Genomic DNA, 27221 nt, shown 5'->3' on the forward strand with positions numbered 1-27221 from the left:
CTCTGGCCCCCGGCCCCGTAGCCCAGACGAGGACGAGGACGACCTTCTCCCCCCAGAGCAGAAGGCTGAGCGGGAGAAGGAGCGCCGGGTGGCCAATAACGCACGGGAGCGGCTGCGGGTCCGAGACATCAATGAGGCTTTTAAGGAGCTGGGGCGCATGTGCCAGCTGCACCTCAACAGTGAGAAGCCCCAGACCAAACTGCTCATCCTGCACCAGGCCGTGTCGGTCATCCTGAACCTGGAGCAGCAGGTGCGAGGTCAGTGGGGGCGCGCTCCCTCCCCTCCGCTGCCCTCGCTCGCCCCCCCTTTCCTGGAGCCCACCTCCCCTGCCTTGATCCCCTGACCTTCCATGCTATGACCTCCCCCTGCAGTGATGTCATCCCTTGCTATGAGCTCCCCCCTGCAGTGATGTCATCCCGTGACTTCCCTGCAGAGACTTCTCTGCTGCTGACATCACCCCCCCGCTGACTTTCCTTCTCCTGCAGTGACCATCCCTCCCTCAGTGACCACTTCCCTGCTGTGACCATCGCCCCCAGTGACCTTCCCCGGACAGTGACCACCCTCCCTGAAAGTGACTGTCACTGCAGTGACCACACCCCCAGTGACTATACCCTGCTGCTCATCTTGGCCTTCTGCCTGGCCTGGCCTCATTGTCCCCTCTGAGATGGGAAGAACAGACTCCAGATCCCTAGCTCTCTAGACCTGGGCACTTGGGTGCAGAATTGTGTCCCCAGACCCCAGAGAACCCCCCACCTGCTCAGCTCTTCCTTTTCACGAAGCCCAGAGCTGGGCTGGCAGCAACTAGCATCCCCTGGGTCCCACAGGCTTCTCTGTCACTCTGAGTAGGCACTCTGTGGCCATGAGAGCCCATCAGCCCCACCTGCAGGGGGGTTCACCCCCATCCCGAAGGCTGAGCGAGGATTTCAGAAAGGGACCCCCTGTGACTGTCCCCCACAGCTGCCTTCTTAACTCCCCCACCCCACCCTTGCTGCCCTGTTAACCCTTTCTTTCCTGCAGTGCTGTCGCTTGGACTGGAGCTAGGGCCCTCGCCTGTTGCCCTCTGTCCCCTCAGCTCTGAGGTTTCCACGTCTCCATTGGCGATGTGGGTGTCACACTGTGTGTGTGTGTGTCTGTCCCCGCCCCCCACGCCTGCCCCTTTGCTCTCTGCCTCCTGTGCTCCCCCTCCCCTGGCCGCCCTCCTCACCTCGCACTTGCGCCCAAGCACTGGAGCACTGGACGCCAGGGCTATGGCCCAGGCCTTTCTTCCCCCATGGCCCCTGCCCGCCAGGACCTGAGGGAAGAAAGGGGACCCAAGGCCTGACTGTCAGTTTGGTCTGCGCGCTTGTCCTGGGCTCCGGCCGCCGCCGCCACCCACAGGGGTCACTTAGGCCTGAGGGGGCAGGGTGGGCAGGTAGAATAGGGCCCCCAGACCACAAGGCAGGTGTCGAGTGAGACTGGCCCTGTGCTGGGAAACAGGCAGAGATGGCTTGTGCAGTGCACCCTGCTGCATGGCAGGGGCCTGGGCTGGGTGTGGACTCCATGGTCCCCGGGTGGTGGACTGAGCCCTTTACAGACTGGGCGGGGCTCGACACCACATCCAGCACACAGCTTTCACAGTGCAAGTACCAGGGTCCAGGGGCCTGCGGGCAGGACTCAGGGTGGCTGTCAGGCAGGCAGAGTCCAACTTGGGGAGAGACATTTCTGGGGACCCAGGGTGAGGGGTCTCAACGCTGTGAACCCCTCTTCTCAGGGGCTCCAGGCCCCTTGTGCCTGAGGTGGTCCAGCTAGGCCCAGCTCCATCATTCAGCAAACAACTGCTCTGAAGGGGAAGGTCGTCATCCCGGGAGGGGTTACGGGGCCTCCCCTGCTTCCTGGGCCATCCTGGGCACGGGGAGCAGGCAGGGGGCAAAGACTGCGCCCCAGCTCCCTGTCTACCCTGGGGTGGGGGTCGAGGCCCTGCCTGCAGCCAGGCACAGTGCGCCCCTGGAGCTTGGCCCAGGGCGTGTGCCCACACAGCCAACGGGTGCCCTCCCCACGACCCTGCCCGGGACTAATGGGGCCCCCGGTGCTGTGACTCAGCAGTACGGAGGAGGTGCTATCCCTGGAGGAGAAAGACCTGAGGGACCGGGAGAGGCGCATGGCCAATAACGCGCGGGAGCGGGTGCGCGTGCGGGACATTAACGAGGCCTTCCGGGAGCTGGGGCGCATGTGCCAGCTGCACCTCAAGTCGGACAAGGCGCAGACCAAGCTGCTCATCCTGCAACAGGCCGTGCAGGTCATCCTGGGCCTGGAGCAGCAGGTGCGAGGTAGGCGCCCAGCCGCCCCGCCCCGCCCTCCCCACCGGTGGCGCTCCGCCCACTTTGCGGACCCCGCCCCCGCCCTGTCCACCGGCGCTCTGCCCGCTGCGGACCCCCGACCCCGCGGCCTTATGCGGACGGGCAGAGAAACGGAGGCGCACTTCGTACTCGCTCCCTGGGGGACCCTCTCCCACAGTGCTCTCCCTTCCCCTCAGAGCGTAACCTGAACCCCAAAGCGGCCTGCTTGAAGCGCCGGGAAGAGGAGAAGGTATCGGGCGTGGTTGGAGACCCCCAGATGGTGCTGTCGGCTGCCCACCCCGGCCTGGGCGAGGCCCACAACCCCGCCGGGCACCTGTGACGGGAATGTCGCCCGGATAAGTGACCCCACCTCGGTCTTACCTGAGACGGTCACGCCAGACGCGAGATCCCCACCCCACGTCGCCCGAGGTCAACCTCGAGCTAGCATCGCCCTGGGCCCGGCCACCAGGTCTCCTGTCGGATGGATCCTGAAACTGCGTCTAGGCCCTGCCGCCCGGGCCTGGGCCTAAAGGAGCATTTTTGTTTGTTTTTTGGCAATAGAACCTGAAACCAAGCAAGAAAGCAAGCCAGAAATATATACACTTTGTCAGAAAAGAAAAACAAGATGCCTTAAGTTAAACGTGAGGTCAAACATGCTGCTCATGGGAGGGAGAAGCTGTGCGGAGCCAGCAGCAAATCGTGCCTACGCCTAATCGTTTTTGTTTTTGTTTTTAAGGAAAATAAAAGGAACCTTAGTTAGGAGATTTTTTTATATATATATATAACGTAGAAGGAAATTAGAATGCCCTTTTTTTTTTAAGCTTTTTTGCATATGTTTTGTAAGCAACAAATTTTTTTGTATAAAAGTCTCTTGTCGCTATTTCTGCTGCTGTTTCTAGAAATGAGCATTGCATTTCATTATCAACCAGATTATTAAAAATTGTATTAAAAAGACCCCAGGACTTCCCTGGTGGTCCAGTGGTTAAAATTCCATGCTCCCAATTCAGGGACATAGGTTCCATCCCTGGTCTGGTAACTAAGATCCCACGTGCAGTGGAGCATGGCAAAAAAAATAAAGACCTCATGTAGACCTGAGGTCTCCCATCCTCTCTGGGAGCTGCTGGTCCTGGGGGTGGTTGCTGCCATCTTGTTCCGGTTCTAACGTGGTGGGGGGGGCTGTTCTCTAAAATATGCTCTCTGTGAAATGGTGGGTGGGCCTCACCCTGATGGGGACCTCCCTTCCCTATCTGCTATCCCCATCCTCAGGAAGGGCGACACCCTGGTGGGGAATCTCAGTGGAGACAGGGATGATCCCCAATCAGAAGGTCAAGGTTCCTCCCCTGTAAGCAGCTCTGTCCCTCCCTCCCCGCACAGCCCCACACTGAGCCCCGAGCCTGTGGACCTCTCCAAGATAGGACTTTGTGAGAACCACCATTCCCAGGCTCAGGGCCTGTACATCTTCACCTATTTGGCCAGGGGACCTGAGCCCCTGCTTCGAACTCTAGCACAGAAACCCCCGCTCCCCAAGTGGTTGTCCTGATGTGGGGGGGGGTGGTTGTACAGGGTCCCTGCCTAGAAAGGCCCGTGGTCTGCATGTCTACAACCCTGGAGGGTGGGCTGCCCTCAGGCTCTAAGTGCCAGTCCCCAAGCCTCCCCAGGTACCCTTCTCACCTGTGTTCAAGGGGGCCTATTTGACCTGAACTGCTGGGACCATCCCAGGCTTAAACTGAAAGTCCAGGATGGTCACTCTGTGTATCACCTGGGCATGGAGTCAGCCCTAGTGGGATCTCACCTGCCCTCCCTTCTTTCCTGCACAGAGGCCTTATGGACCCCCAAGCTGGCTGTGGGCACCCCACACCACCAGCATCCCAGGCATCTACCCTAAGACTCCCACCCTCATTCCCCAAGGACTGGGGGGCCTGGCCCCCCAAGACTGGAATGCCCCTGTGACTGGGTATCCCATGAGAATCTTGAGGAAACCCCAAGACCAGGATGGGTGGGATATCCCAGCTTGCGGGGGTCGCCTCTGGACTCCTGGGGTTCCCCTGGGCTCTCCCCCAAGACTGAGGCACACTCCTTGGTGACCCCCCTGGTCTATGGGTCTTATCTCTTTGGGGAAGCTGCCTCAGTTTCCCTCTGCAGCTCCCTGAGGCCCACAGATTTCTGAACTCTGTATCACATATATAATTTAAGTTTTATATGTTATATATATATAAAATGAGATTAACCCAGCCCGGGGAAAAAGCCTTGAGGGAGGGGGAAGAATCACAGTTACAGGAAAATTGTGCTCTGAGTGCCTCAGGATAACTGACTTTTTTTAAAAAAAAGAAAAAGTTTTAAGTAAAATAATTTTATACAACTCAACACAGCTGGCTGGATTCTTTGGAATTTTTAATAGTGATCCTCTAAGAGTCGATTTGGCGACCTGTCCTGTACATAACAGCACTGTAGCAATAAATGACATTTTATGACAATACTTGGCTCTCCCTTGATCTTTCAGCTGTTGTGTGCTTACGGATGAAAAGGGGGTTGAGGAAGGGGTGCTGGGGTGCCTCAGCACACCCCGCCAAGGATGGCACTGGGCATGCGCGCTCCAGGGATGGCGCTACTTCCGTGTGCGCGTGCATGGCTCCCAGGGCAGCTGAAACAGCTCCGTGCGGGCCTGGGGGGGCCGGGTGGGTACAGGGGGTTTCAGGTGTGGCAGTCATGCTCCCTCCTGGCCCTCCCAGGAGGGTCCCTCCTGCCTCTTACCAGCTTCCAGGGGCCCAGGGTGTGCCTTGGTTTGCAGCCACATTACCCTGATCGCCACCTCCATTTTCAGGTGGCCTCTCCCTGTGGGTCTGTGTCCTGGTACCCCTCTTACCTGCCATTGCATTAGGGCTACAAAATCTCCAGCATGACCTCATCTTAACCAATCACATCTGCAGACACCTTATTTCCACATAAGGTCCTGTTCACAGGTGGAGGAGGGTGGTGTCAAGACTTGAGCAAGTCCTCAGGAGCACAATTCCACCCTCAACCCCGGTTTGACGGGGGTGGTGAGTAAGGTCAGTAGAGTCATAGGCTGACCTGGACCTCAGTAGGTCCATGGGTAAGTACACAGGTCCAAGTTGTATGTTTTAAGTGTATATATGACCCAAACATACCTCAGTAAAGTTGTAAAAAAATTTTAAAAGAATCCAACAGATGATGGATACAATGTGGTCCCTCCACACGTGGAAGCATCACTCAGTCCTGAAAAGGGCTGAAGCCCTGACACTTGGTACTACATGGACAGACCCTGAGAACACGATGCTCAGTGAGAGAAGACACAGAAGGACACACAGGATGTGATTCCATTGATGGGAAACGTCCAGAACAGACAGATCTACAGAGAGTGGGGTCCTGGTTGTCAGGGCTGGGGGCAAGGAGAATGGGGGGATACTGATGGAGATGGGATTGCTTTTGGGGTGATAATGTTATGGAATTAGAGGTGGTGGGCACACAATCATAATATTAAAGGCCACTGAATTCTACACTTTAAAATGGTTAACTGTATGTAATGTGAATTTAACATGAGAAAAGAGCTCGGTTTCCTGAGGGTCAAACAGGGATCCTACATGGAACCCAGGGGCAGCTGGGGATGGGGGTGGGGGGGCAACCATTCTTGCTTATCCACCATCTCTCTGGTCACAGAATCCTAGTATTCTATTTTAGGGATCCTCCTCCAATTTTAGCCCACATCCTCAAATGAGAGGGGCCGGCTCTTCTGTTTCCACAACACGCTAGTAAGGACCAGCTTTGGGGCATTTTCTGAGATTATTGGGAAAGAGATGCTATCTTCCTACAAGGGCTGCTGGAATGTCAACCCAGAGGTTCTATGTCAACCAGGAGTTTCTGAGTGCCTCTGCTCAGAGACAGTTCACCAGAGAGTATAGGCAACACAGAGGAAAGTAGGAGTTGAGAGATGGAGAGAAAACATGTAATGATATTACTAGACTCCTGGATGCAGCTGAGCCTGAAGCCACCCAACATGCCTTACTTCTTTCCTCTTAATCTGATTTTTGTTTATCACTTGAAATAAAAAAGCATTCTGCCCCCTGAGCTGAAGTGCATTAAGCACAAGGAGCAACATGGCAGACCTTCAGAAACTGCTGGATCCAGGACCTGCAGCCCCAAGGCCTCTATGCCCCACGTCTGCTCATCTTTTCAGGCTTCTAATCTCTGTCTCAGATTATACAATCTTCAGGGTGGCCCCTCCATCCCACTTTTTAGGTTTTCCATCAAGGACAGAGTCTATTTCAGGTCCTCTCTGATCCCAACGTAAGAAATCCTACAGCATCTGGACAGGCAGAGAAACTATGTCCAACTCAGTAGCAAAGAGCATCCGTTGTGCCCAGACCGTGGTCTCTAACCAACCCTTTGGTCAGAGGCTAGGGGCAGGTTTGAGGCTAGAGTCTCAGGAGGTGCCCAGGGCGGATCCCAGGAGGATGAGTTGGGCTGGCCAGACAAACTCCAAGGTGTCCAGTCCGCATTTCCAAGCATACATTCGCCGCTGGAGCCCCAGAATGACGAGGACTCACCTGTCCTGGGTCCACCAGCTAAAAGGTGGTATTCTGAATGCAAACAGCGCAAGGAGCCAGGCCTCCCACTGCTGCTGGAATGAGGAATATCTCCCAAACGAAACGTGCAAACAATTTTGGACCCGCCTCCCAGCAACACACAACTTAGTGCCAGCAAACCGAGGCTAGAGGAAGCACTATCATCTGGCCAAGGTGTCACACGCAGCGAGTCCAGTGACAACGCCCAATTCCTCCAAAAGAGAGTTCAAATCGCCACCCTTCCCCTCTGTGTGACTCTGGGCGAGTCCCTTCCCCGTCAGGTCTCAGTTTCTTCAACTAAAAGTAAAGTTCTAGCACCTAACTGGGACACAAACTCACAAAACGCCGCGGATTGCAAGTTGCGCACCTTCCGGACGCTCTGACAGCCAAAGGCCGAGCCTGCTTTGCGCATCACGTGATCACAAGGCCCGGCCTCCAGGGCCCGCCCATTCCAGTCTGAGTTCTTCAGACCTTTCCCGGAAGTTAGTGTAAATATCTTGCGAATCTGCGTGCGCAGCGGCGTTGGTCTCAAGGTCCCGCTGTCAGCCCTCCCTGAAGGGGACGGGGCGGGGCCTCCCTGCGGGCCTGCGCACTGCGGCTAGCGCGCCTGCGCAGTGCGCCCAAATCGGCAGGGCCCGGGTCACCCTGAGCCGGGAAGGTGCCGCCATGCTGACCAGGTTCCTGGGCCCGCGCTACCGCCAGCTGGCCAGAAACTGGTGAGGACGTAGCCCCCGCCCCCGAGCCCCTTGTCCTTCCGGGCCCCAGATGGGGAAACTGAGGCACGGAACGGCTGCGTGGTCTCCCCGCGCACACTCGTGTGTTGGGCCCCCGACCCGCTCCACCTGGGGGCCGCGATGGTGCCCCTCCCCGGTCCGCGCTCAGAGCCCCCGCTCAGCTCCTGGAGCCTGGAAACTGACCCTGTGTGCTGCTCCTGGCTTTGCTTCTGCCTGATGTTGCTGTGAAGCCGACATCTCTCTCTGTCCCTGCTCCCCATGGGAGACGGATGGAATGGGTGTGGCCCCACGTGGCAGCGGGATTGGGGAACCCACAATGTGGGGCGCTGAGAAACAGGGGCCTGTACTCGGCAGTCGTGTCCTCGAGCTCTGCCAGGGAGAGTGACAAGTGGGGACTGTCCCTGGACGGCGGCGCTGCTAGGGACCTTCGGGTGGACAGTGACAGTGGCGCTTTACACTTGGGGCAACTCAGGCCGAAAGGCGGTCCCTGGCGTCGGGTGGGACCACCTGAGACCCCTACCGCCCCTCCCCTGGGGCAGCACGAGCCTTCGGGCACCGTCTGTCTGTCCCTGTCTGCCTTGATCAGAGCAGCCACACCCTCATCCAGGGTTTCATTCAGTTGGCAGCACCCACTGAGCACCAGTGTGTTCTCTCACCTAGCACTGCATTGGGTGCCAGAGACAGCGATAAACGGAAACTTCCAGGCTGACGCTGTAGTCCCTGGACAAGAAAAAACTAAAACGGTATGATCCATGACATGAGATTGATGTAAAATATTAAAGGGGATGGGTGCAGCCTTGCACTCTACACTGGCTTCCGGAGGCCGGGAAGCAGGACTCACCGCCAGGAGGCACTGTGCGGTTGTGTCTCAGATTCGGAGCATACATGCTCACCAGCTGGGGATCCTGCACTCAGCCCCTCTCAGAGCCCTGGTGTCTTCCTTTGAAAAAGTGGAGGAGAGGTGGTGAGGGTGTAAGGAAGGCCCATGAGGGACTCTCAGCAGCACCACCTTGGGTGCCCTTTGGAGGTCAGGTTCGTTGCCACCTCCCTCTGAGCGTCCACAGGCCCCAAGGCAAGTGGCCAGGACGTTGGGGTCGACGGCAGGTGGCTCTGATTCTGTTGTTCAGTCGCTAAGTCGTGAACTCTTTGCAACCCCATGGACTGCAGGACACCCAGGCTCCTCTATTCTCCACTGCCTTCTGGTGTTTGATCAAACTCATGTCCATTGAGGTGGTGATGAAACCATCTAATACTTGGTTGCCCCCTTCTCCTTTTGCCTTAAACTTTCCTAGCATCAGGGTCTCTTCCAATGAGTCAACTCTTCACATCAGATGGCCAGAGTCAGTCCTTCCAATGAATGTTCAGGGTTGATGTCCTTTAGAATTGACTGGTTTGATCTCCTTGCATTCCAGGGGACTCTCAAGAGTCTTCTCTAGCACCACAGTTCAAAAGCATCAATTCTTCGGCACTCAGCCTTCTTTCTGGTCTAACCTCACATCCATACATGACTACTGGAAAAACCATAGGTTTGACTATATGGACCTTTGTCAGCAAAGTGAGGGCTCTGCTTTTTAATATGCTGTCTAGGTTTGTCATAGCTTTCCTTCCAAGGATCAAGTGTCTTAATTTCATGCCTGCAGTCACCATCCACAGTGATTTTGGAACCTAAGAAAATAAAATCCCCCCCTCCATATTATATTCATTAGGGGTGTGACTGGGTCCTGCTGACACTCAAAGGGAGGGGTATGCAAGCCAGGAGGTGGGACTGTTGGGGACGTCCTTGACCATGCCCATTGCTGGATGTAAACGTGGGATGTGGTGGTCTTGAAGCCCCTGCTTTGGCTCTGCACCCAGCGGGCTGTGTGTCTCAGGGACATGGCTTGCCCTCTCTGTGCCATGGTCTCATCAGTAAGACGGGTCCCTGACAACTCTCACCTCAGTCCATTGGCTGTCTCGGGGATGGGGCTGCGGTAAACTGCATTCGTTAATGTGCCTGCCTGCAAGTTTTTACTATCCTTATAGTTACAAGCTTGGAATTGGGCTTTTCTTTTCTTAGCAGAATTCCTCAAATAAAACCTTTAGCAGATCTTGATATGAAAGCAGATGGGAATGGCCTTGCCTCCGGGTCATCAGCAGGATGTGTCCCGCCTACACATGGGGCAGGGCCACACGTCCCTGCAAGGCGGACACCTGATGAACAGCTGCGAGGGAGGGGCGCTGAGGCCTGACCCCTGCTGTCCTTGCAGGGTCCCCACAGCAAGCATATGGGGCGCCGTAGGTGCCGTGGGGCTGGTATGGGCCACTGACTGGCGGCTGATTCTGGACTGGGTGCCCTACATCAACGGCAAGTTCAAGAAGGATGACTAAACTCACGACCTCAGGCCCCTCTGGTGAGTTTCAGCAGCAGTCAGTGGGGGTAGCCTGGGATCCCTGAGCGGCAGCGGGGCGGCAGGTGTGGGGAGCTCACGTGGACAACCCTACCTGAGGGCAGGGCCCTGCACAAGCCCCCTGCCCGGTAGTACAGAGCTACAGGATGGCAGCCTGGGTCTATGGAGTGGGCATGGCCCCTTGGGGCTCCATCCTGGAGCCTCAGCCTGCCTGGGCCTAGTCGGGGTGGAGGGATGCCCATCTCACAGATGGGAAAGCGGAGACTGGCCTCCCTGGGAGTGCTACCGCGAGCGCTGACAACCCCTTCACCGTGCTGCACACCGGATAGTCCAGAGTGTGCGTACATCCCTGTTTCAGACTCCTAGGTGGCAAGGCCAGGTCTGGGGCTAGAGCCTGGCAGCGGCGTCTGCTCACCCTGCTCTATACCCCCTCCAGGTGTCTGCTGTACTGCCTCCTGCCATCTGCATCTGGAACTGCCCAGGCTCTCTGGATGGACTCTAGGTAGTCCCTGGCACGAGTTCATTTCCTCTTTTGGTGGAAATAGCTTTCGTGTGTGGACACACACGGCATTAAACCTCACTCTGAAACCTGCCCGCCTGCACGTGCTCATGCTGGGGTGCGGTGACCTGGGGATCCCTTCAGCACCAGAACTGCACAGATCTGGGGTTCCCAGGGGCTGGCAGACATGGTTTGATCATTTCAGATGTGTGGTGGGTGATACTTGCATGGTGTTTTTATCTCTTGCTGCCTAAACACGTTACTTCGACTGGGTGGCTGAGGACAAACATTACCTCACAGTGAGGGTTTGAGAGTGATCTGTCTGAGGGGTGCTGGCTGAGGGTCCCTCACGAAGTTGCAGCAGAGGCATCAGCTTCATGGGTGGGGGTGGGCAGGTATTGGGGCTTCCATGAGGCCCCCTCACATGGCTCCTCCCCATGTGGGCCTCTCAGGTGTGACTTGAGCCTCCTTACTACATGGTGAGCGAGGTTGGGGGAGTTGCCTTTTACAAGCCACTCAGAAGTCTCAGGCCATCTCCTCCACATCTCGTTCAGGGGGAGACTGTGTCTTGAAGGGAGGCACCTGAGAACCCATCTGTATAGGCACAGATACAAACATGAGCAGGTGTAGGAGGATGGACTGCGTAACACCTGCCAAGTCCCGGAGGAAGCTAGAAACATCCTCTCTGTGAAAACAGCCATCTCATGACTCTGCCACCATAGAACAGAGGCCCAGCTGCCGAGGCTGCAGTGAACCTCTCCTGGTTCTGGAGGCTGCAGCCTGAGCTCGCTTCTGGAGGCCTTGTTCCTGGTTCGGCCGCCTCCTCACCACGTCCTCATGTGGCCTTTCCTTGATCTGAGAGCAGGGGAGCTCTCTGGGGACTCTTCAGACACGCTGCTTCTAGGGGATCAGGGCTGAACCCTTTTGACCTCATTTAACCTTGATGGCATTCTTGGGGGCCCATCTGCAGATGCAGCCACACTGGGGGGTTGGGGTGTCAATATACACACACATTTCATGGAGACATACTGACACATACTTTCAGTCCACAGCAACTTCATACATTTTAACACAAGGAGTGGCGTGTGTTACATACTTTTCTGCACCAGCCTTTTTCACCTACTGTTTATTTCCTGGAGGCCAGGGCACTTCAGAAGGAACCCAGCTTCATCATCAAAAAGTCTACAGATAATAGCTGCTGGAGAGGTGTGGAGAAAACCCTCCCACACTGACGGTGGGAATGTGAACTGGCTCAGCCACAGTGGAGAACGGTTATGGAGGTCCCTTAAGAAACTAAAAGTGGAACTACCATGTGATCCTGCAGTCCCACTCCTGGGCATATATCTGGAAAAGATGAAAACACTCATTTGAAAAGATGCATGGATCCCAGTGTTCATACCAGTAGTATTCACAATAGCCAAGACGTGGAAGCAACCTACACGTCCGTCAACAGATGAATGGGTAGTGTGGTCTGTATATACAATGGAATATTACTCAGCCATAAAAGGATGAAGTATTGCAGCAACATGGATGGGCCTAGAGATTTTCATACTAAGTAAAATAAACAAGACAGAGAAATACAAATCTATAATATTGCTTATATGTGGAATCTTTAAAAAATGATACAAACTTATTAAGAAATAGGCCCACAGACATCGAAAACAAACTTTATGGTTACTAAAAGAGAAAGGGCGGGAGAGAGGAATACATTAAGAGTTTGGGATTAACATACACACACTAATATATATGAAATAAACAAGGACCTACTGTATAGCACAGGGAACTATATTCAACACTTTATAATAAACCATAATGAAAAAGAATATATACGTGCATGTGTATAACTCAATCACTTTGCTATATACCTGAAACTACCACATTATAAATCAACTATACTTCAATTAAAACCCACACCGCATCCTCAGTTTTTAAATAGCTGCCTGGTACCAACATTTATTAACGAGTCTACTGCATGCACACTCAGTTGCTTGTGTGGTGTCCCACTCTGTGATCCCAGGGGCTGTAGCCCACCAGGCTCCTTGTCCGTGAGGATTTTCCAGGCAAGAATACTGGAGTGGGTTGCCATGCACTCCTCCAGGAGATCTTCCCAACCCAGGGATCAAACCTGCATCTCTTATGTCTCCTGCATTGGCAGGTGGGTTCTTTACCACTAGTGCCACCTGGGAAGCTCAACCAGTCTACTGAAGTGAAAAGTGAAAGTCGCTCGGTGTGTCCATGTACTATACAGTCCATGGAATTCTCTAGGCCAGAATACTGGAGTGGGTAGCCTTTCCCTTCTCCAGGGGATCTTTCCAACCCAGGAATCAAACCCAGGTCTCCCACATTGCAGGCAGATTCTTTACCAGCTGAGCCACAAGAGAAGCCCAAGAATACTGGAGTGGGTAGCCTATCCCTTCTCCAGAGGATCTTCCCAACCCAGGAAATCAATCCAGGATCTCCGGCATTGCAGGCGGATTCTTTACCAACTGAGCTGTGAGAGAAGAATGAGAGACATTCTGTTCCTGTCATTTGCCATTATAACTATCTGTGGAGTGATGTGATTTCAGACCTCACCTAAATCTCTGTGTTTAATAGACGTCACTTAAGTACCTATAAGTGATGGAATGTGAGACAAGTTACACTTAATTTTTTTTTAATTTTTTTTTTAACAATTCCTAACTTGCAGGTGTGGACAGTCCCATAGGCCCCCATCAAAGCCTGAGACAAAAGGAAATGTGAACCCACCACACATGAATTTTTATGTATTTTCATCATGGTTAATAGTTTTAATGAAAATATCAGAGTTTGCTCCTGTGAAAGCCAAAAAAGTAAAATTCTAATAAATGCAGGTTTGGATTAAGTACAATACTTAGGCTAACTTTTTCAACCACTTTAATATTCTGGGAGAGGAAAATAAACCATCAAAAACTATATAAAAACACATATAAAGGGCATATCTTCTTCATTTTGTCTCAGACTTTAAAATAGCACTGTTCAATCTGTATTTAAAGTTTTGACATTTTGTATATAAACATTTCCTACAATTCAGTAACAAAAGAAAAAATCCAATTGAAAAATAGGCAAAGTCCTAAATGGATATTCCTCCAAAGATGGCCAATAAGCACATGAAAAGATGTTCAACATCACTAGTTATTAGAGAAATGAAAATCACAACCACAGTGAGGTACCACCTCACACCAGTCAGAATGGCCATCACTAGAAAAATCTACAGGTAATAAATGCTGGAGAGGATGTGAAGAAACAAGAACCCTCCTACACCGTCAGTGGGATTGTAAATTGGTGTAGCCACTATGGAAAACAGTATGGAGGTTCCTTATAAAACTAAAAATAGGGACTTCCCTAGTAGTCCAGTGGTTAGGACTCTGTGTTTTCACTACCAAGGGCCCAGATCTGATCCCTGGTTGGGGATCTAAAATCCCACAAGCCCATAGTGTGGCCAAAAAAAAAAGAGTTGCCATATGATCCAGTAATCCCACTCCTGGGCATATACCAAAAACTATAATTTGAAAAGATACATGCATCCCAAGTTCACAGCAGCACTATTTACAACAGCCAAGACATGGAAGCAACCTAGATGTCCATCAACAGAGGAATGGATAAAGAAGACATGATACACACACACACACACACACAACGGAACATTAGCCATCAAAAAGAATGAAGTAATACCACTCACAGCTACATGGATGCAACCAGAGATGAGCATAATAAACAAAGAAAGACAAATACCATATGATGTCACTTAATATGTGGAATATAAAATATGAGACAAATGAACATATCTTTGAAACAGACTCCCAAACATAGAAAACAGACTTGTGGTTGCTGAAGGGGAGAGGGAGTGGGGAGGGAAGGACTGGGAGTGCTGGGGACAAGCAGATGCAAACTATTATATATATAGGATGTATAAACAACAAGATTCTACTGTATAGCAGAGAGAACTCTATTCAACATCCTGTGATAAACCATCATGGAAAAGAATATGAAAAAGAATATATCTACGTATAACTGAGTGTGCAGTATAACTACATGTAACTGTGCCGTGCAGCATAAACACAACACTATAAATCAACTATACTTCAGGAAAAAATATTGACATTTTGTTCATCATGGATTTTTTTCACTTTGAAATGTTAAAATAGTACATTAAGCACCATTAATCTTGATGTTTTTGGTGCTCACTAACTTTTCTCCCTCAGGTGAGTGCCACGCATACCTTGTATCAGCTTGTAGGAACCCTTGGCTGGGGATGTCTGTAGTTGTCATGATTGGAGGGTGCTCCTGGCATGAGTCAGGACAGGGGGGGCAGGGATGCTGCTCCATACCCCACAGCGCCTGGGACAGCCCCTCCATAGTAGGGGCTTTTCAGGCCCTCATGTGGTTTAAGTCTCCTGGTTTGATTTCTACCGTTCACCTTGTGGAGATGGGCAGGAGAGGGTATCTGCTTAGGGGCTGGGCCAGTAGGCCAAGGCAAACAGAGTTCATTTCAAAGAGCCAGCACCCACCCAACAAAAGAAGAGTTGGCCAGCTCCTGTCCCTCTCATGCAGTGTTCCTGGCCTTTCCCCTCTGTATCTGCCACGAGCACCCTGGGTCAGCCACCCTCCTGGTCAGGCCTCTGGGACAGTCCCTCAAAGACAATCCCAGGGGCCTGGCTTGGGCCAAGTAGCACCCACAGGCCCACTATCAATGCTCTGGGGTCAGCTTCCCTGAGAGGCAAGAGGCTGGCGGGGCTGGTTCTTGATGTCAGACGCTGTGATCTGACACCACACACCAGTCGGTGTGACTGTCAAAGACCGAAGACTAACACTGGAAGGTGTAGAAAGATCAAAGCCTTTGTTCACTCCTGGTGGGAAACAGAAAAGGCACAGCCACAGTCGACAAGAGCCTGGCTGCTCCTCCAAAAATTAAACAAAGGGCCAGTAGGCACATGAAAAAATCGCTCAGCATGATCAATCATCAGAGAAACACCAATCAAAACCACAATGAGGTATCACCTCACAACTGTCACAATGGCTATCATCAAAAAGTCTACCAATAATAACAGATGCTGGTGAGGATGTAGAGAAAAGGGAATTCTACTGCCTTGTTGGTAGGGATGTAAATTGGTGCGGCCACTGTGGAGAACAGCAGGGAGGTTCCTCTGAAAACTAAAGATAGTACTACCATAAGATCCAGCAATTTCACTCCTGAGTATATATCAAAAAACAAAACAAAAATAAAAATAGTAATTCAAAAATATACAAGCACCGTAGTGTTCAGAGCAGCACTATTTACTGCTCTGGCTATTTACAATAGCCTAGGCATGTAAGCAACCTAAATGTCCATTGACAGATGAATGGATAATGAAGATGTGGTATATATGGATGTCTCTGTGTGTATATCAATACAATGGAATATTACTCAGCCATAAAAAATAACAAAATTAAGTCAGATGAAGAAAGTTACTGTATGCTATCTCACATTGGAGGAATCTAAAAATACAGCAAACTAGTGAATATAACTAAAAAGCAGCAGACTCACATATATAAAGAGAGAACAAATTAGTGGTTGCCAGTGGGGGCAGGAGCAATATACCGGCGGGGGAGTGGGAGGTACAAACTGTTGGGTATAGACAGGCTCAAAGATGTACTGCACAACAAGGGGAATACAGCTGATATTTGGTAATAACTTCAAAAGCAAAGTAACCTTTGAAAATCGTATACAAATAAAAAGCTTAAAACAATGTTTTGCCCTTCTCAAAAAATTAAGAACACAGGATCACCAGGTGACCTAGTAATTCCAGCTGATGTGCACCCAAGAGAAGTAAAAGCAGGGCTGGGGGCTCCAGCGGCAGGTAGGATAACAACTTTTTCCTTTAAGTGTCTTCACCCGTGCTTCCACGGATTACAATGCACGTGTCTATATTTGCAACTACGCTTTTAAAAAGAAAAATGAAGTCACACACGCTGGGAGAAAATACAACAGTGACCAGCACTGCCCTCCCTGGAAGTCCAGGATCCTCGAGGCCTGGGTTTGGGCCTGAACTGCACACGAGCATCCAATGCTGGAAACCAGCTTTGTAACGGGATGACCGCTCGCCCATCAGGGTGCCTGCCCGGCCACCTTGCCCTTTTTTTGTGGGAGAACAGCCCAGTTACCCGCCTTGGGGAACCCAGAAGAGAAAGGGATGGTAAGTTGCACTTACCCGGGGACTTTATTTTTTTTATTATTATTATTTTTTTTTACCCGGGGACTTTAAATAAACAAGTGGCACCTGTCCGCCGCGATCTTTGGGGTTCCGCCCAGGCCCCGCCTCCAACCAGAGTAGGGACCGGGGGACCCAGGGCTGCACCTGCACGGAGTTGAGGGCGTGAGGACCCAGCTGGTTGCCCTCGGGGGAGCCCATACCCTTCCCACCCGCATCCTCCCATCCCCCAGGGGCCGGAAGCCCGGAAAAGCCTGACGGGAGGCCCAGCTCACTCCTGGCACTGACCACAGCTTCGGCCACTCACTTTGAAGTCTTTTCTGAAATACCTGACCTGGACCGCCCAGGCTCAGCCCTGGGGGAGCAGAGGAGGACAATGAGGAGGAATGTGAGGGGACATAAGAAGGACGGGAGATTTCCGAGGAAGGTCCTAGAGCCCACGGAAACAGAAAGCGGTGGACCAAGGAGGAGACGGAAGAAGGGGCTGGCGCCTCGGTTCTGAGGTGTCATTAAAGCCTCCGGTGGGCCTTGGGTTGTGGGGGTGGGTGGTCACCTACAATGCGCCTAGACGTGGATGCCAATGACGAGACTAGGGGAGCAGCAGGATGGCAATCCAGCACTGGACTGGCATCCCGAAACACCAGAGGGACCGCGGAGGAGGTTCGGGGAAAAGACCACTCAAGCAGAGGAGTGGGGAGCTGGCCCTAAGAGGAACGCGTGGACCTCCCAAAGCGCACGCGCATAGCAGACAAGCCGCGCGCCGCCGCAGGCCCCGCCTCCATGACGCACGCTGATTGGAGCCGCCGCTAGGGGGCGGGGCCAGAGGCCGCGGTCCGGGCGGGGCCTGCGCGGCGCCTGCGCAGCACGGGGCCCCGCGCGCGGGCGGGTGGGCGGAGCGGGCCCCCCGAGCGGGGGCTGGCGAGCGCGGGGAGGGGGCCGAGAGGGCGGCAAAGCCGGCGCGCGCCCGGCTGGGGGCGGAGGGTGGGGGCCTGAGGGCCGGAACAGCCGCGGCAAGTGGCGGCGGCAGCGGCGGAGGCAGCTAAGGCGGCGGCGGCGAGCGGGGGTCCGGGCAGCGGCGGCGGCGGCAGCGGGCCGAGGACCCGGGCGCGATGGAACGGAAGAGGTGGGAGTGCCCGGCGCTCCCGCAGGGCTGGGAGAGGGAAGAAGTGCCCAGAAGGTCGGGGCTGTCGGCCGGCCACAGGGATGTCTTTTACTATAGGTGAATGAACGTGCCGGCCGGGCAGGGCCCCAACGGGCGCCTCCCAGCGGCCTCTGCGGCGGCCTGGGCGCCCGGACCCGGGCCGCGGCCTGGGCCCCGCGCGTGCGTTGTGTGTGCATGCGTGCGTGCGTGCCGGCGCGCGGCGGGCGCTTTGCCCATTGCGCGTGCGTGCCCGGCTGGGCCGATCCCGGTGCGCGTGCGTGCCCGGCGAGGCCCTGTCTCAGTGCGCTTGCGCTTCCCACGCGGCCGCATGGCCCTGGAACCGGTCCCGGGCGCGCGGAGGCCTTTGTTCGGCGGCCGCAGCGAAGCGGCCGGCTGGGCAAGGGGCACCCCGGCTCGAGCCAGATGCCGCTGGGAGGCGGGGGTGGGGGCTGGGCTGTCCCTTTGGTCCGCGTGGGGCTCTCCCGGGCCGGGCGCAGCCTGGGCGGGTGGGGAGCCAGGGTTTCCGGAAGCAGCATTGGTTCTGGGGGACCAGGGAGGGCTGCCTAGGGATGCAGGTTCCTGGCCCCTTACCAGGGATACTGGGCTCCAAACTGCGTGTCTTTTAAGATCCGCCCTTCTGTCCTTGGGCACCGTGGGTAGTGGCCCTTGCGGTCGCCAGACCGGGAACGCAGCCTTTGTGAACCCTCCATACCCAAACTGGAGGGAGACCTGCCCTTGGCCCGGGTTAGGTAGAACGGACCGACACCTCTGTGAAACAATCCTTAAGAGGCTGGAAGCCCAGCCCCAGACCGTCAACCACCTGCGGTTTGCTTTTCTGTTCCTTTTTTTTTCTGATTGGTGAAGATGCTTTGTTTCTGAGCCGGCCTTGATGGCTCCCTCCCCTTTGCTTCAGGACCCTGGCAAAAGGGAGGCAGGCAGGCAGGACACCTGCCACGTGTTGAATGCCTGCCAGGTGGTGAGGAGTGTGCAGCAGGTCCTGGGCCTTTGCTAGTCGCCTTTTGGGAGGAGTGAGGGAAGTGAGCAGGAAAGGGATGGCAGTTCGCCCGGGACAAGCTCAGGATCTCGCGTCGGAAAAGCGCTGGTGGCCCTCCAGTGTACACCGTGATTGGCTGTCGTCTTGAAAGGTCAAGCAGGAGATAGTGGGGTTATGATAAGCATCTCTTAGGGACCTGTATGTATATTCCCCTTCACTGTATCCGACTGCATGGCTGGCTCTTTAGAAAACTTGAATCCTGGTTCTGTCCTCCCAGGTGCCTGAAGTGGCCTCTGGCTAGGAACCATGTGCCCTCATGTAATTCCAAGCACACTTGTGTGCTTGCTTCTTCCTTTTAGATCCAAAGACTGAGTCAGGTCTCTGTGCCTTTAATCCATTGTTAATTTGGTAGACGCCTCTGTAACAACTGCTGGCCATTCAGCTGGGAACGAGACCTGGGTCTCCTCTCTTGGGTGACAGCTGGTGCCCCAGTCATCAAGTGTCCCCTTGCTTTCATAGTTACAGGTGATGACATACGCAGAGATGCAGGGGTCTGTGAGGGGTGAATGACGGGGTGCCTAGCCAAGCTGGGGGTGGGTCAGTGAGGGCTTGTCTGGATTGGTGGTCCAGAGCTGAGCCGGGCCTTGGAGCCAGGAGGAGTGTCCAGGCGGTGGGAGGAGCCTGTAAGGAGGCTCAGGAGCTGAACCATGGCCAGAGTGGCTGAAGGGCCCCGTACTGCCATCATCTTAGGTCTCGTCCCCACCTGCTCCCTACCTGGGAGCCTCTCAGGGCCTCCGACAGTGGCACCCCACTCCAAGGCCCTGGTCCTGAGCACTGAGATCTGGTGGTAGGGAAAGCCTCCAGAGTGGGACTAGGCAGCTCCCATGAGAGGTGAGGGCCTGAGACAGGATCGGAGTGTGGGGTCCAGTGCCTCTCCCAGGCCTCTGGTCTGGGTGATCTGCCTGGGCCCAGGAAGTGGGAAGTCTGGGGGCTGTGATAGGAAACCCTCAGTGTTCTCTGGGATATGGGTCCTTGGCCTTCTCAGCCCCCGATGTGGAGCCAAGTGCTTTGGCAGGAGCACGTGGATTTCCCTGGTACTCTTCTCGCAGAGGGAAGGCAGCTCTCAGGACATAGCAGACATAGGTGCCCTTGGATCCTAGCCTGGCCCCTAGGCACATGGACCCTCGGTGTCCTGGTCCACAGAGTGGTGGGGAGACAGTGTGTTCTTTGCAGGAGAGGTGGTGTCACCTCACATACTTGGGGAGGGCTTATACACACACACCCGCCTCCAGCTTGGCAACCGGGCCCTGAGGACTGGGAGATGAGGATGAAGCAGCTGGCTACAGCTGTGGCTGTCATTTACAGTCCAGGCAGGAAGTTGAGGACTTGGCAGTTAGCATCACTCTTTGGGGTGAGTGGAACAGAGAGGACTTTCAGAGCTCATTTTAAAGGTGGGAATACACTTAGGAAAGCAGGTGGTGCTCAGCAAGTCAGCCCCCTTCCCTGAACAGCAACCTCGGCTTGGCTGGAACCAGCTGTGTCTTGCTCTTAAGGCCTCACCAGGCATCTTGGGTCACAAGCCCCCTTATAGGCCTGGGGTTGCTGCCCACTCCTCACCCCTCCCACAGCCCTGTGTCCACGCTGGGCACTGGCTCCCACCCCCACAACACCCCAGTGCTTCCTCCAGGGGTCCCTCCATCTGGCTTCTGGTTGTCCATCTGCTCCCCGGGGTAGCAGACCGTTCTGGCCTTGTTCCGTAGAAAGGCCACTCTTGTTCTGTATGTCAGGTTTTAACAAATCTAGATTTTTTTTGTTTCATTGGATAAAATACCTCAGACATCTTTATGTCCCAATACCAGCCTGCAAAAACTATTTTTAAAAAGGATATATAGTTCATGTTTTGCACAATTCAGTTTTTAAAAGTGTCCAGATCAGCAGTTTTTAGGACATTCACACACATGGTGCAGCCATCACTACTATAGTTCTGGAACGTTCTTGTCACCCAGAAGAGACCTGATCCATTAGCTCTCTCCAACTGCTGGCAGCCCCCACCTACTTGGCCTCACTTTCACTATTGTGACAGCTTTACTGAGGTGGGAGACATGTGTACTGTCACGCGGTAAAGCATACAGATCACACATAGTGCAGCTATCACCATGGTCAGAGTTAGACCCTTCTGCTCTACCAGAAACAGCCCTAGACCTCAACTACCTCTGCCCCATACCCCTGCTCCCCAGCCCTAGATCTGCAGCCTGGGTTTCTGTTTCCCTGGCCTTGTGTGAGCAGGACAGCAGTGGGTGAGGGCGAGGGCTTGTCGAGGTCCTGCCTCTGCCCATGAAGCTGGAGTCAGGACGTGAACTCTGTTCACGTCAGCCAGCACAGGGAGTAAGGGAAAAGCAGATCTTCCAGAAGAGTCCCCGGCGGCCTTGGAACCCTGGGGTGGGAGGTGTGGAGGGCAGAGCTGGCATTGCCCAGCTGATACTCAGCATGGGTTCCATGCTGCCCGCTTTTGTCGCTGGTCTGCAGTACTCAGGGACACCTGGAGGGGGCAGGTGTGCGCTGGCATGAACTCAGACTAAAGGCCTTCAGGGGAGGTCTACAAAATGCAGCCCTCATCAGCCTCAGATGGAGAGTGGCAGGGACAGAGAGCAGCAAGGATGTTCTGGATGGGTGCCAGGCCTGCTGGAGGCTTCACGTGTACAACTCACTAGTTCTTGGGATTTTCGTGGCTGAGTGAGGTTCCCTGGTCAGGGGACATCCAGGCCATTTCCCTTGGCCAGTGTAAGTCAGCTTCTGTGAGTGACAAGGCATCAGTGTTTTTGTAGACGTGTGTCATGGTTCCTCTTGGATACTTAGAGGTGGACTTGCTCTGTAACCATTAGAGGAACTGCTGGACTGTCTCTCAAAGTGGCTGCACCTGTCCTTGTCCCCAGTGACCAGTCCTTACTACTGGTGCAGGGTCCCATGCTGGTCACCTGCGGTGTGAGCTCTGAGAGGCGAGGCGAGGCCTGGCCTGGTCCACGGGCTGTGCAGGTTGCAGAGCTGCAGAGCCTCACAGCCAGGGCTCAGGCTTCCCAACAACATGGTCTGCTTCCAGAATGTTCCAGAAATGTCAGCCAGGCTCCCAGGGCTGGCCCCATCCTGCCATAGGCGGGGGCGTCTGTCCCTGTTCTTGGTCTTGGCATTTGCTGTGCTGGGGGAGTGGGTGCCTGGCCTCCGCTGACCCCTCTGTGTCCGCAGCCCAAGCGGGAAGAAGTTCCGAAGCAAGCCTCAGCTGGCGCGCTACCTGGGCGGCTCCATGGACTTGAGCACCTTTGACTTCCGCACAGGCAAGATGCTAATGAGCAAGGTGAACAAGGGCCGGCAGCGGGTGCGCTACGACTCCCCAAGCCAGGTCAAGGTGAGCCCGTGGGAGCTGCTGCTGGGGGCAGTTGGGGGGCGGGGAGCTCACGCCACCACCACCACCCTCCCCCCCCTCATCCTGGAGTTAGATGCGTGGCTGCTCCTTGGGGGAGACTTGGTGGCTATGGAAAAGCAGAAGGAAGATCGGGACCCGCCCGCCACCTGCCCAGGGGAGGCCCAGCTGTGGTCTGTGCTTGGGCACCAGGCACCTGGCACCTGGAATGTCTACAAGTCTCCAGTAAACAAGTGTTCAGGGACTTTGGCCCCTGCCCTGATTGCAGGACAGAGGTGGCTAAGGGCGCCAGGCCCGTGCTCTGCAGAGAACGGGACCATGAGGCAGGAGGGGGCAGGTGTGTGTCCACAGCCCCCAACCAAGCTCACCAAGGGCAGTACATCAGCCCAGGCCTGGGCATAGCATTGCCTCTGGTTCAGGGGTGCTGGGCGGTCCACTGGGGACCCTGAAGCCCTGGAGCACAGCTTCCTCACTGACAAGAAGGCCCTCTGAGGACCTGCCCCATCCCATCTCCACAGGGAAAGCCTGACCTGAACACGGCCCTCCCAGTCAGGCAAACAGCATCCATCTTCAAGCAGCCAGTGACCAAGATCACCAACCATCCCAGCAACAAGGTGAAGAGTGACCCCCAGAAGGCTGTGGAGCAGCCCCGGCAGGTGAGCCCGCGCACACACCTTGATTGCTCGCGGCAGCAGGCCTGGCTCTGGGCCAGGTGGGCTCTGGAGCCCGAGCCACTCTTCAGAGCCCAGTTGGTGGGCCTGGGGCCCCCAGCACTGTGATCGGGAGCCATCGTCCTGGAGTGCAGTCCCACAGGAAGCAGTCTCCCCACCTTCCCCCCCACACACAAGGGGCCTCCTGAGCCGCCACTGTCACAAGCAGGTCAATGATGTGTCACATATGCAGTGTTGTGAACTGTTTTCCAAAAACCAAGACTTATCACATTTTCACCTGTGTTTACAAACGTCTGGTAGATAGCGGGGTGTGGGGGTGCTGGCCCAGGTCGGGAGGCCATGGCTGGCACAGGGGAGACGCTCGGGAGACCCGCAGGGCAGGGGTCCCACTGTGGGCAGTGCCCTCGGTGCCCTGTGGGCTGCAGCCCTCCGGGTAACAGGTCAGAAACCTCTGTGTGCGCCCCCCCCGCCATTTAGGTCTTCACCCCTTAGACAGCCTTCCCAGGTCTCAAGGTAAAGCCTGAGGGTGCATGCTCACTGCATGCCCAGGGCCTCAGGCCCGTGGCTCAGCCCCGGTGGAGACCTGGCCTCCTGACCTCCAACCCCGGGGTGAAGGGACCACAGACCAACCAGCAGCAAGTCCGATGTCTGGGGTGTTCATCCTGCTAGAAACGGAGTTGGGGTTTCTCTGCCCTGGGGTGCAAACAGCCCCAGCAAGTGTGGGGTCAGAGGTCACACTGAGACCCCAGCCCAGCCCCTGTGTTGCCTGCTGTGGGGGCGGGTGGCCTGGGAATCCCCTCGCCTGATATGTGTCTGGTGGCAGCTCTTCTGGGAGAAGAAGCTGAGCGGCCTGAATGCCTTTGACATCGCAGAGGAGCTGGTGAAGACCATGGACCTCCCCAAGGGTCTGCAAGGTGACCTGCCACAGGGGGAGCAGGGGACAGGAGGGACAAGGCTCTGGCTCCCCCAGCCTGGGGCCAGCCAGGGTGCACTTGACCCTGGGGACGGGACAGTCACTGGTCCTGAGAAGCCTTGGGGGTCTGGTTTCCCTGCTGTCACTGCAAGGGCAGCTTGTGCTCCTGTGTCACCGCGGGCTGCCCACCCGCAGAGAGAGGTTCGGGACGAACCTGTAGAAGGGCTGAGAGGGCAAGGCTAGTGACTGTCCCCCATGCCCAGCAGGAGTGGGTCCCGGCTGCACAGATGAGACACTGCTGTCGGCCATCGCCAGTGCCCTGCACACCAGCACCACGCCCATCACCGGGCAGCTCTCAGCTGCTGTGGAGAAGAACCCGGGGGTGTGGCTCAACACAGCCCAGCCGCTCTGCAAGGCCTTTATGGTGACTGATGAGGACATCAGGTAGTTGCCCCTTCTTCCTCCTTCCCCACAGGCTGTGTGCTCCAGAGAGGCCAGGTCTCTTGGCCATGCAGTAGCTTCTCTGCTGGGCTGTGAGCCCCTCAAGGGGCCCTGGGTGGGGGGTGGGCAGGAGACTGCACGGCAGAGCAGCCGCACCTGGAGTGCTGGGGGTTGGCGAGAGGGGAGCCCCATGATAGGTGAGGACCCCGCTTAGACCACACACACACAGGCGTCACATGGAGGGAGTGGGCAGGAGGTGACAGAAGTGATAGGTCAAGACGCAACTGTGTGAGAGTCTGGGTGACGTTTAAAGCACCACTTGGAGAAATAGAGTCAGCAAGGTGGGGACCACAGGGCCCAGGTGGGACTGTGGCCTTGGTCCTGCCTGGAGGGGGCGCTCTTGGCCATCAGTGTGGGGGCACCGAGGATGGGCTGGTGATGGTAGAAAGTCTTGTCCGCGTAGAGAGGGGGCAGGCATGGAGGAGGCAGGGAGGGCCCAGGTTGACTGCGGCCCACTCGGCAAAGCTAGTCTGGGGAGGGGCAACAGCAGTTGTAGGTGGGACAGCGTGGGGCTGGGGTCTGTCTGAGACCAGGAAACCCTGGCCACTGGGTCCCTGTGTCCCCAGGAAGCAGGAAGAGCTGGTGCAGCAAGTCCGCAAGCGGCTGGAGGAGGCACTGATGGCTGACATGCTGGCCCACGTGGAGGAGCTGGCCCGGGACGGTGAGGCACCGTTGGACAGGGCGGGCGCTGATGAGGAGGACGACGAAGAGGAGGAGGAGGAGGAGCCTGACCAGGACCCGGAGATGGAGCATGTCTAGAGCAGGTGCCACCAGGCCTGGGGCCTTTTGTGCCTGTGGCGGCAGCGCTGGGCTAGCCAGGCACTCATGCCACCCAATCTGTCTCTGCAGGGGCCCCGCCTGCCAGCCCGCCCGCATGGGGCCACCTCAGACTCGGCCCTCACCCTGCCCTGGCGTGCCCCCTCCCCTGGGCCACAGGAGCTCGGCTGAAGGACAGCCCCTCGCCTGACGGACCCCCCACATCTGCTTCTCTGAAGGGCCTAGCCCGTCCGCAGGGAGGCCCCCGCTCAGGTGGTGGCTCCACGCCGCACTCAGGCCAGCCTGGTCCCCACGGCCAGTGCCCTGAGCTCCGCACACAGGACAACTGCCACCAGGCTGCCTGCAAGGCTCCCCAGGACTGGAGAAACCTGTGTGGAACAGTCTCGCCTCCGACTTGTGCCCGTGAGGGGTGATGTCCCGGGCTCCGTGTCAGCGCTCCCAGAGGCAGCGCAGGATGGCTCCCCAGGCCCACCGGCCGGGCGCAGCGCACCCGCAATAAACTCACGGTCCCGTGGGGGCCAGACGTCTCCATTGCTGCGAACCTTCTGTTGGCTGCACACAGACGGGAACTCGGGCCTCAGCACCTGAAGACCTCGCTGTCTCCCACCCGGCCTAGCCCAGTGGTCAGCACCATGGACGGAGAACTAACTGCTCACAGCTAGACTCGGGCCAGGCTCCAGGATAGCGCCATCCTCGAGCCTGGGTCTCACCAGGTGCGTTTCCTGCCAGCCTGCGTGGCAGCCTCCACAGAGCAAGGCGAGCAGAGTCGTGTTGCCCCACTCCCAACAGCCGGAGGGCCTGGGCGAAGGGAGACCCTGCTGCTTGAGTTGAACCTGGCCAGCACCCTCGCCACAGCCCATCCATCAGCCTGGAGGCTTGAGCCACGGCCAGTGCGGCCTGTGAACACCAGACCTGTCCCGTGCCTGCCGCACCTGTGGTCATGACTGTCCAGAGAGGCCCGGGTCACTGCCTCTTGTCCGGACTCCCTGGGCTGTGGTGGCCTGCTGGCGGGGTGGTGGCGGCCTTGGGAACCTCCGGGGGCCGGGTCACACTGCCGGCTCCCTCTGAGGACACCAGCCCGGGAGGCTGGCTGACCCGGTCCTCCCAAGTTCATTCAAAGCACACAGCCTTGAGGACTGGCACTGCCCCGTGGAGGCTGCAGCACCACTGCCCAGGAAGCCGCAGGCCCCAGGAAGGCCCCTCCGCTGCAGCCCTGAGGGGAGCCAGGAGGCTGCGGGAGGCTTCTGTGGGTGGCGTCGAATAAAGCGTGGCAGGCGAGTATGGCCTAGGGCTTTGTGTCAGTCCAAATCCAGGGGTTTTGTGTCCATGTGCCGGGAGCCTCCCTCAAATTCATCATCTCCCCGGGCCAGAGAGTGGGAAGGATGGTGGGTGGCTTCCCCATGGCCCTAGGCAGGGTCTCCTGATGATCAGGCCCCAGCAGTACGAGCGAGAGAGCTGGTCCCACCCACCCAACTCCAGCAGCCCCTCCACCCCTGGTGGAGTGGTCATGGCTGGCTTTTCTCCCGAGCCAAAGCCAGGCTCAGGAGCTGGGAGAACCCTGCCTCCTCTGCTGCCCAGCCACCTAGCCTGGACCCTCAGAGCTTCTGTCCGCATCCACAACTTGTCAGGGCTTTGGTGGCCTGAGCCCTCCTCCGTCCCACTCTGTGGCTCTTGTAGGCGTGGGCAAGGCTAGTCCCACCAGAGACTCCAGGGGAGCACCTGCTCCTGCCTTTTCCAGCTCTTAGAGGTACTGCATCCCTGGCTTGCAGCCCCTCCCTCCCTCCATCCTCACAGTAGTGCAGCATCTCCTGCCCCCTTCTTAGAAGGACCCTGTGATGACACTGGGACCCCCAGGGAATCCAGGGTCATCCCCATCTCAGGGGCCTTAGCTTAATCCCTCCTGCAAAGTTTTCTCTGCCCTGTGAGGTAATGTGTCCACAGGCCCCAGGGTGACTTTGGGGGACCTGAAGATAAGTTTCCTGTTCAGTGGAGGCAGTTTCTGCCTGGCCATGTGGCCAGGCCCCTGCAACCTCAGCTTCCCCCAGCTCACTGTAGCCTCTTGGGCCTTGTCGCTGCTGTCTCTTCAGG

At 56.0% G+C, this 27221-nt stretch overlaps 3 protein-coding genes across 12 annotated transcripts in view; all 3 read left to right on the plus strand.

Annotated features, from left to right (window-relative positions):
* TCF3 (transcription factor 3) overlaps positions 1–4791 on the plus strand; it is a 32643-nt gene extending 27852 nt beyond the window's left edge. For 2 of the 8 annotated variants that reach the window (XM_043465561.1, XM_043465562.1), the window contains exons 18-19: positions 22–257; positions 2513–4791. In XM_043465561.1, the coding sequence (XP_043321496.1) occupies positions 22–257; positions 2513–2655 (379 nt within the window). In that variant the 3' untranslated portion in view covers positions 2656–4791. Of the gene's footprint in view, positions 1–21; positions 258–2079; positions 2307–2512 lie in introns of those variants that run through there. The other 6 variants (XM_043465567.1, XM_043465563.1, XM_043465564.1 and 3 more) reach the window with 6 other exon arrangements.
* Positions 4792–7454: 2663 nt separating this feature from the next.
* Positions 7455–10608, plus strand: LOC122439947 (cytochrome b-c1 complex subunit 10). Its single transcript, XM_043465569.1, has 3 exons — positions 7455–7611; positions 9876–10019; positions 10453–10608. The coding sequence occupies exons 1-2, from the start codon at positions 7562–7564 to the stop codon at positions 9994–9996; spliced, it is 171 nt and encodes a 56-aa protein (XP_043321504.1). The 5' UTR covers positions 7455–7561; the 3' UTR covers positions 9997–10019; positions 10453–10608.
* Positions 10609–17599: 6991 nt separating this feature from the next.
* MBD3 (methyl-CpG binding domain protein 3) lies at positions 17600–26411 on the plus strand. 3 transcript variants are annotated; one of them, XM_043465571.1, is made up of 7 exons: positions 17601–17940; positions 22097–22256; positions 22790–22927; positions 23766–23856; positions 24122–24299; positions 24923–25120; positions 25206–26411. In XM_043465571.1, exons 1-6 carry the CDS (start codon positions 17831–17833, stop codon positions 25113–25115), a joined length of 870 nt encoding a protein of 289 aa, XP_043321506.1. In that variant the 5' UTR covers positions 17601–17830; the 3' UTR covers positions 25116–25120; positions 25206–26411. The 3 variants fall into 3 exon arrangements, with proteins under 3 accessions (XP_043321505.1, XP_043321506.1, XP_043321507.1); XM_043465572.1 differs by having other exon boundaries at positions 17602–17844; XM_043465570.1 differs by having other exon boundaries at positions 17600–17940; positions 24923–26411.
* The last annotated feature ends 810 nt before the right edge of the window (positions 26412–27221 follow it).

The sequence above is a fragment of the Cervus canadensis genome, chromosome 4 (assembly GCF_019320065.1).
Source record: "Cervus canadensis isolate Bull #8, Minnesota chromosome 4, ASM1932006v1, whole genome shotgun sequence".
Classification (NCBI taxonomy): Eukaryota; Metazoa; Chordata; class Mammalia; order Artiodactyla; family Cervidae; genus Cervus; species Cervus canadensis.

What these genes read in the sequence shown, in the direction of transcription:
- LOC122439947 (XM_043465569.1), top strand. Translation starts at nt 7,562, where the DNA reads ATGCTGACCAGGTTCCTGGGCCCGCGCTACCGCCAGCTGGCCAGAAAC. An exon ending in CGCCAGCTGGCCAGAAACTG is followed by an intron (nt 7,612 to 9,875) that starts GTGAGGACGTAG and finishes CTGTCCTTGCAG; the next exon opens with GGTCCCCACAGCAAGCATAT.
- MBD3 (XM_043465570.1), top strand. Translation starts at nt 17,831, where the DNA reads ATGGAACGGAAGAGGTGGGAGTGCCCGGCGCTCCCGCAGGGCTGGGAG. An exon ending in ACTCCCCAAGCCAGGTCAAG is followed by an intron (nt 22,257 to 22,789) that starts GTGAGCCCGTGG and finishes CCATCTCCACAG; the next exon opens with GGAAAGCCTGACCTGAACAC. An exon ending in GTGACTGATGAGGACATCAG is followed by an intron (nt 24,300 to 24,922) that starts GTAGTTGCCCCT and finishes CTGTGTCCCCAG; the next exon opens with GAAGCAGGAAGAGCTGGTGC.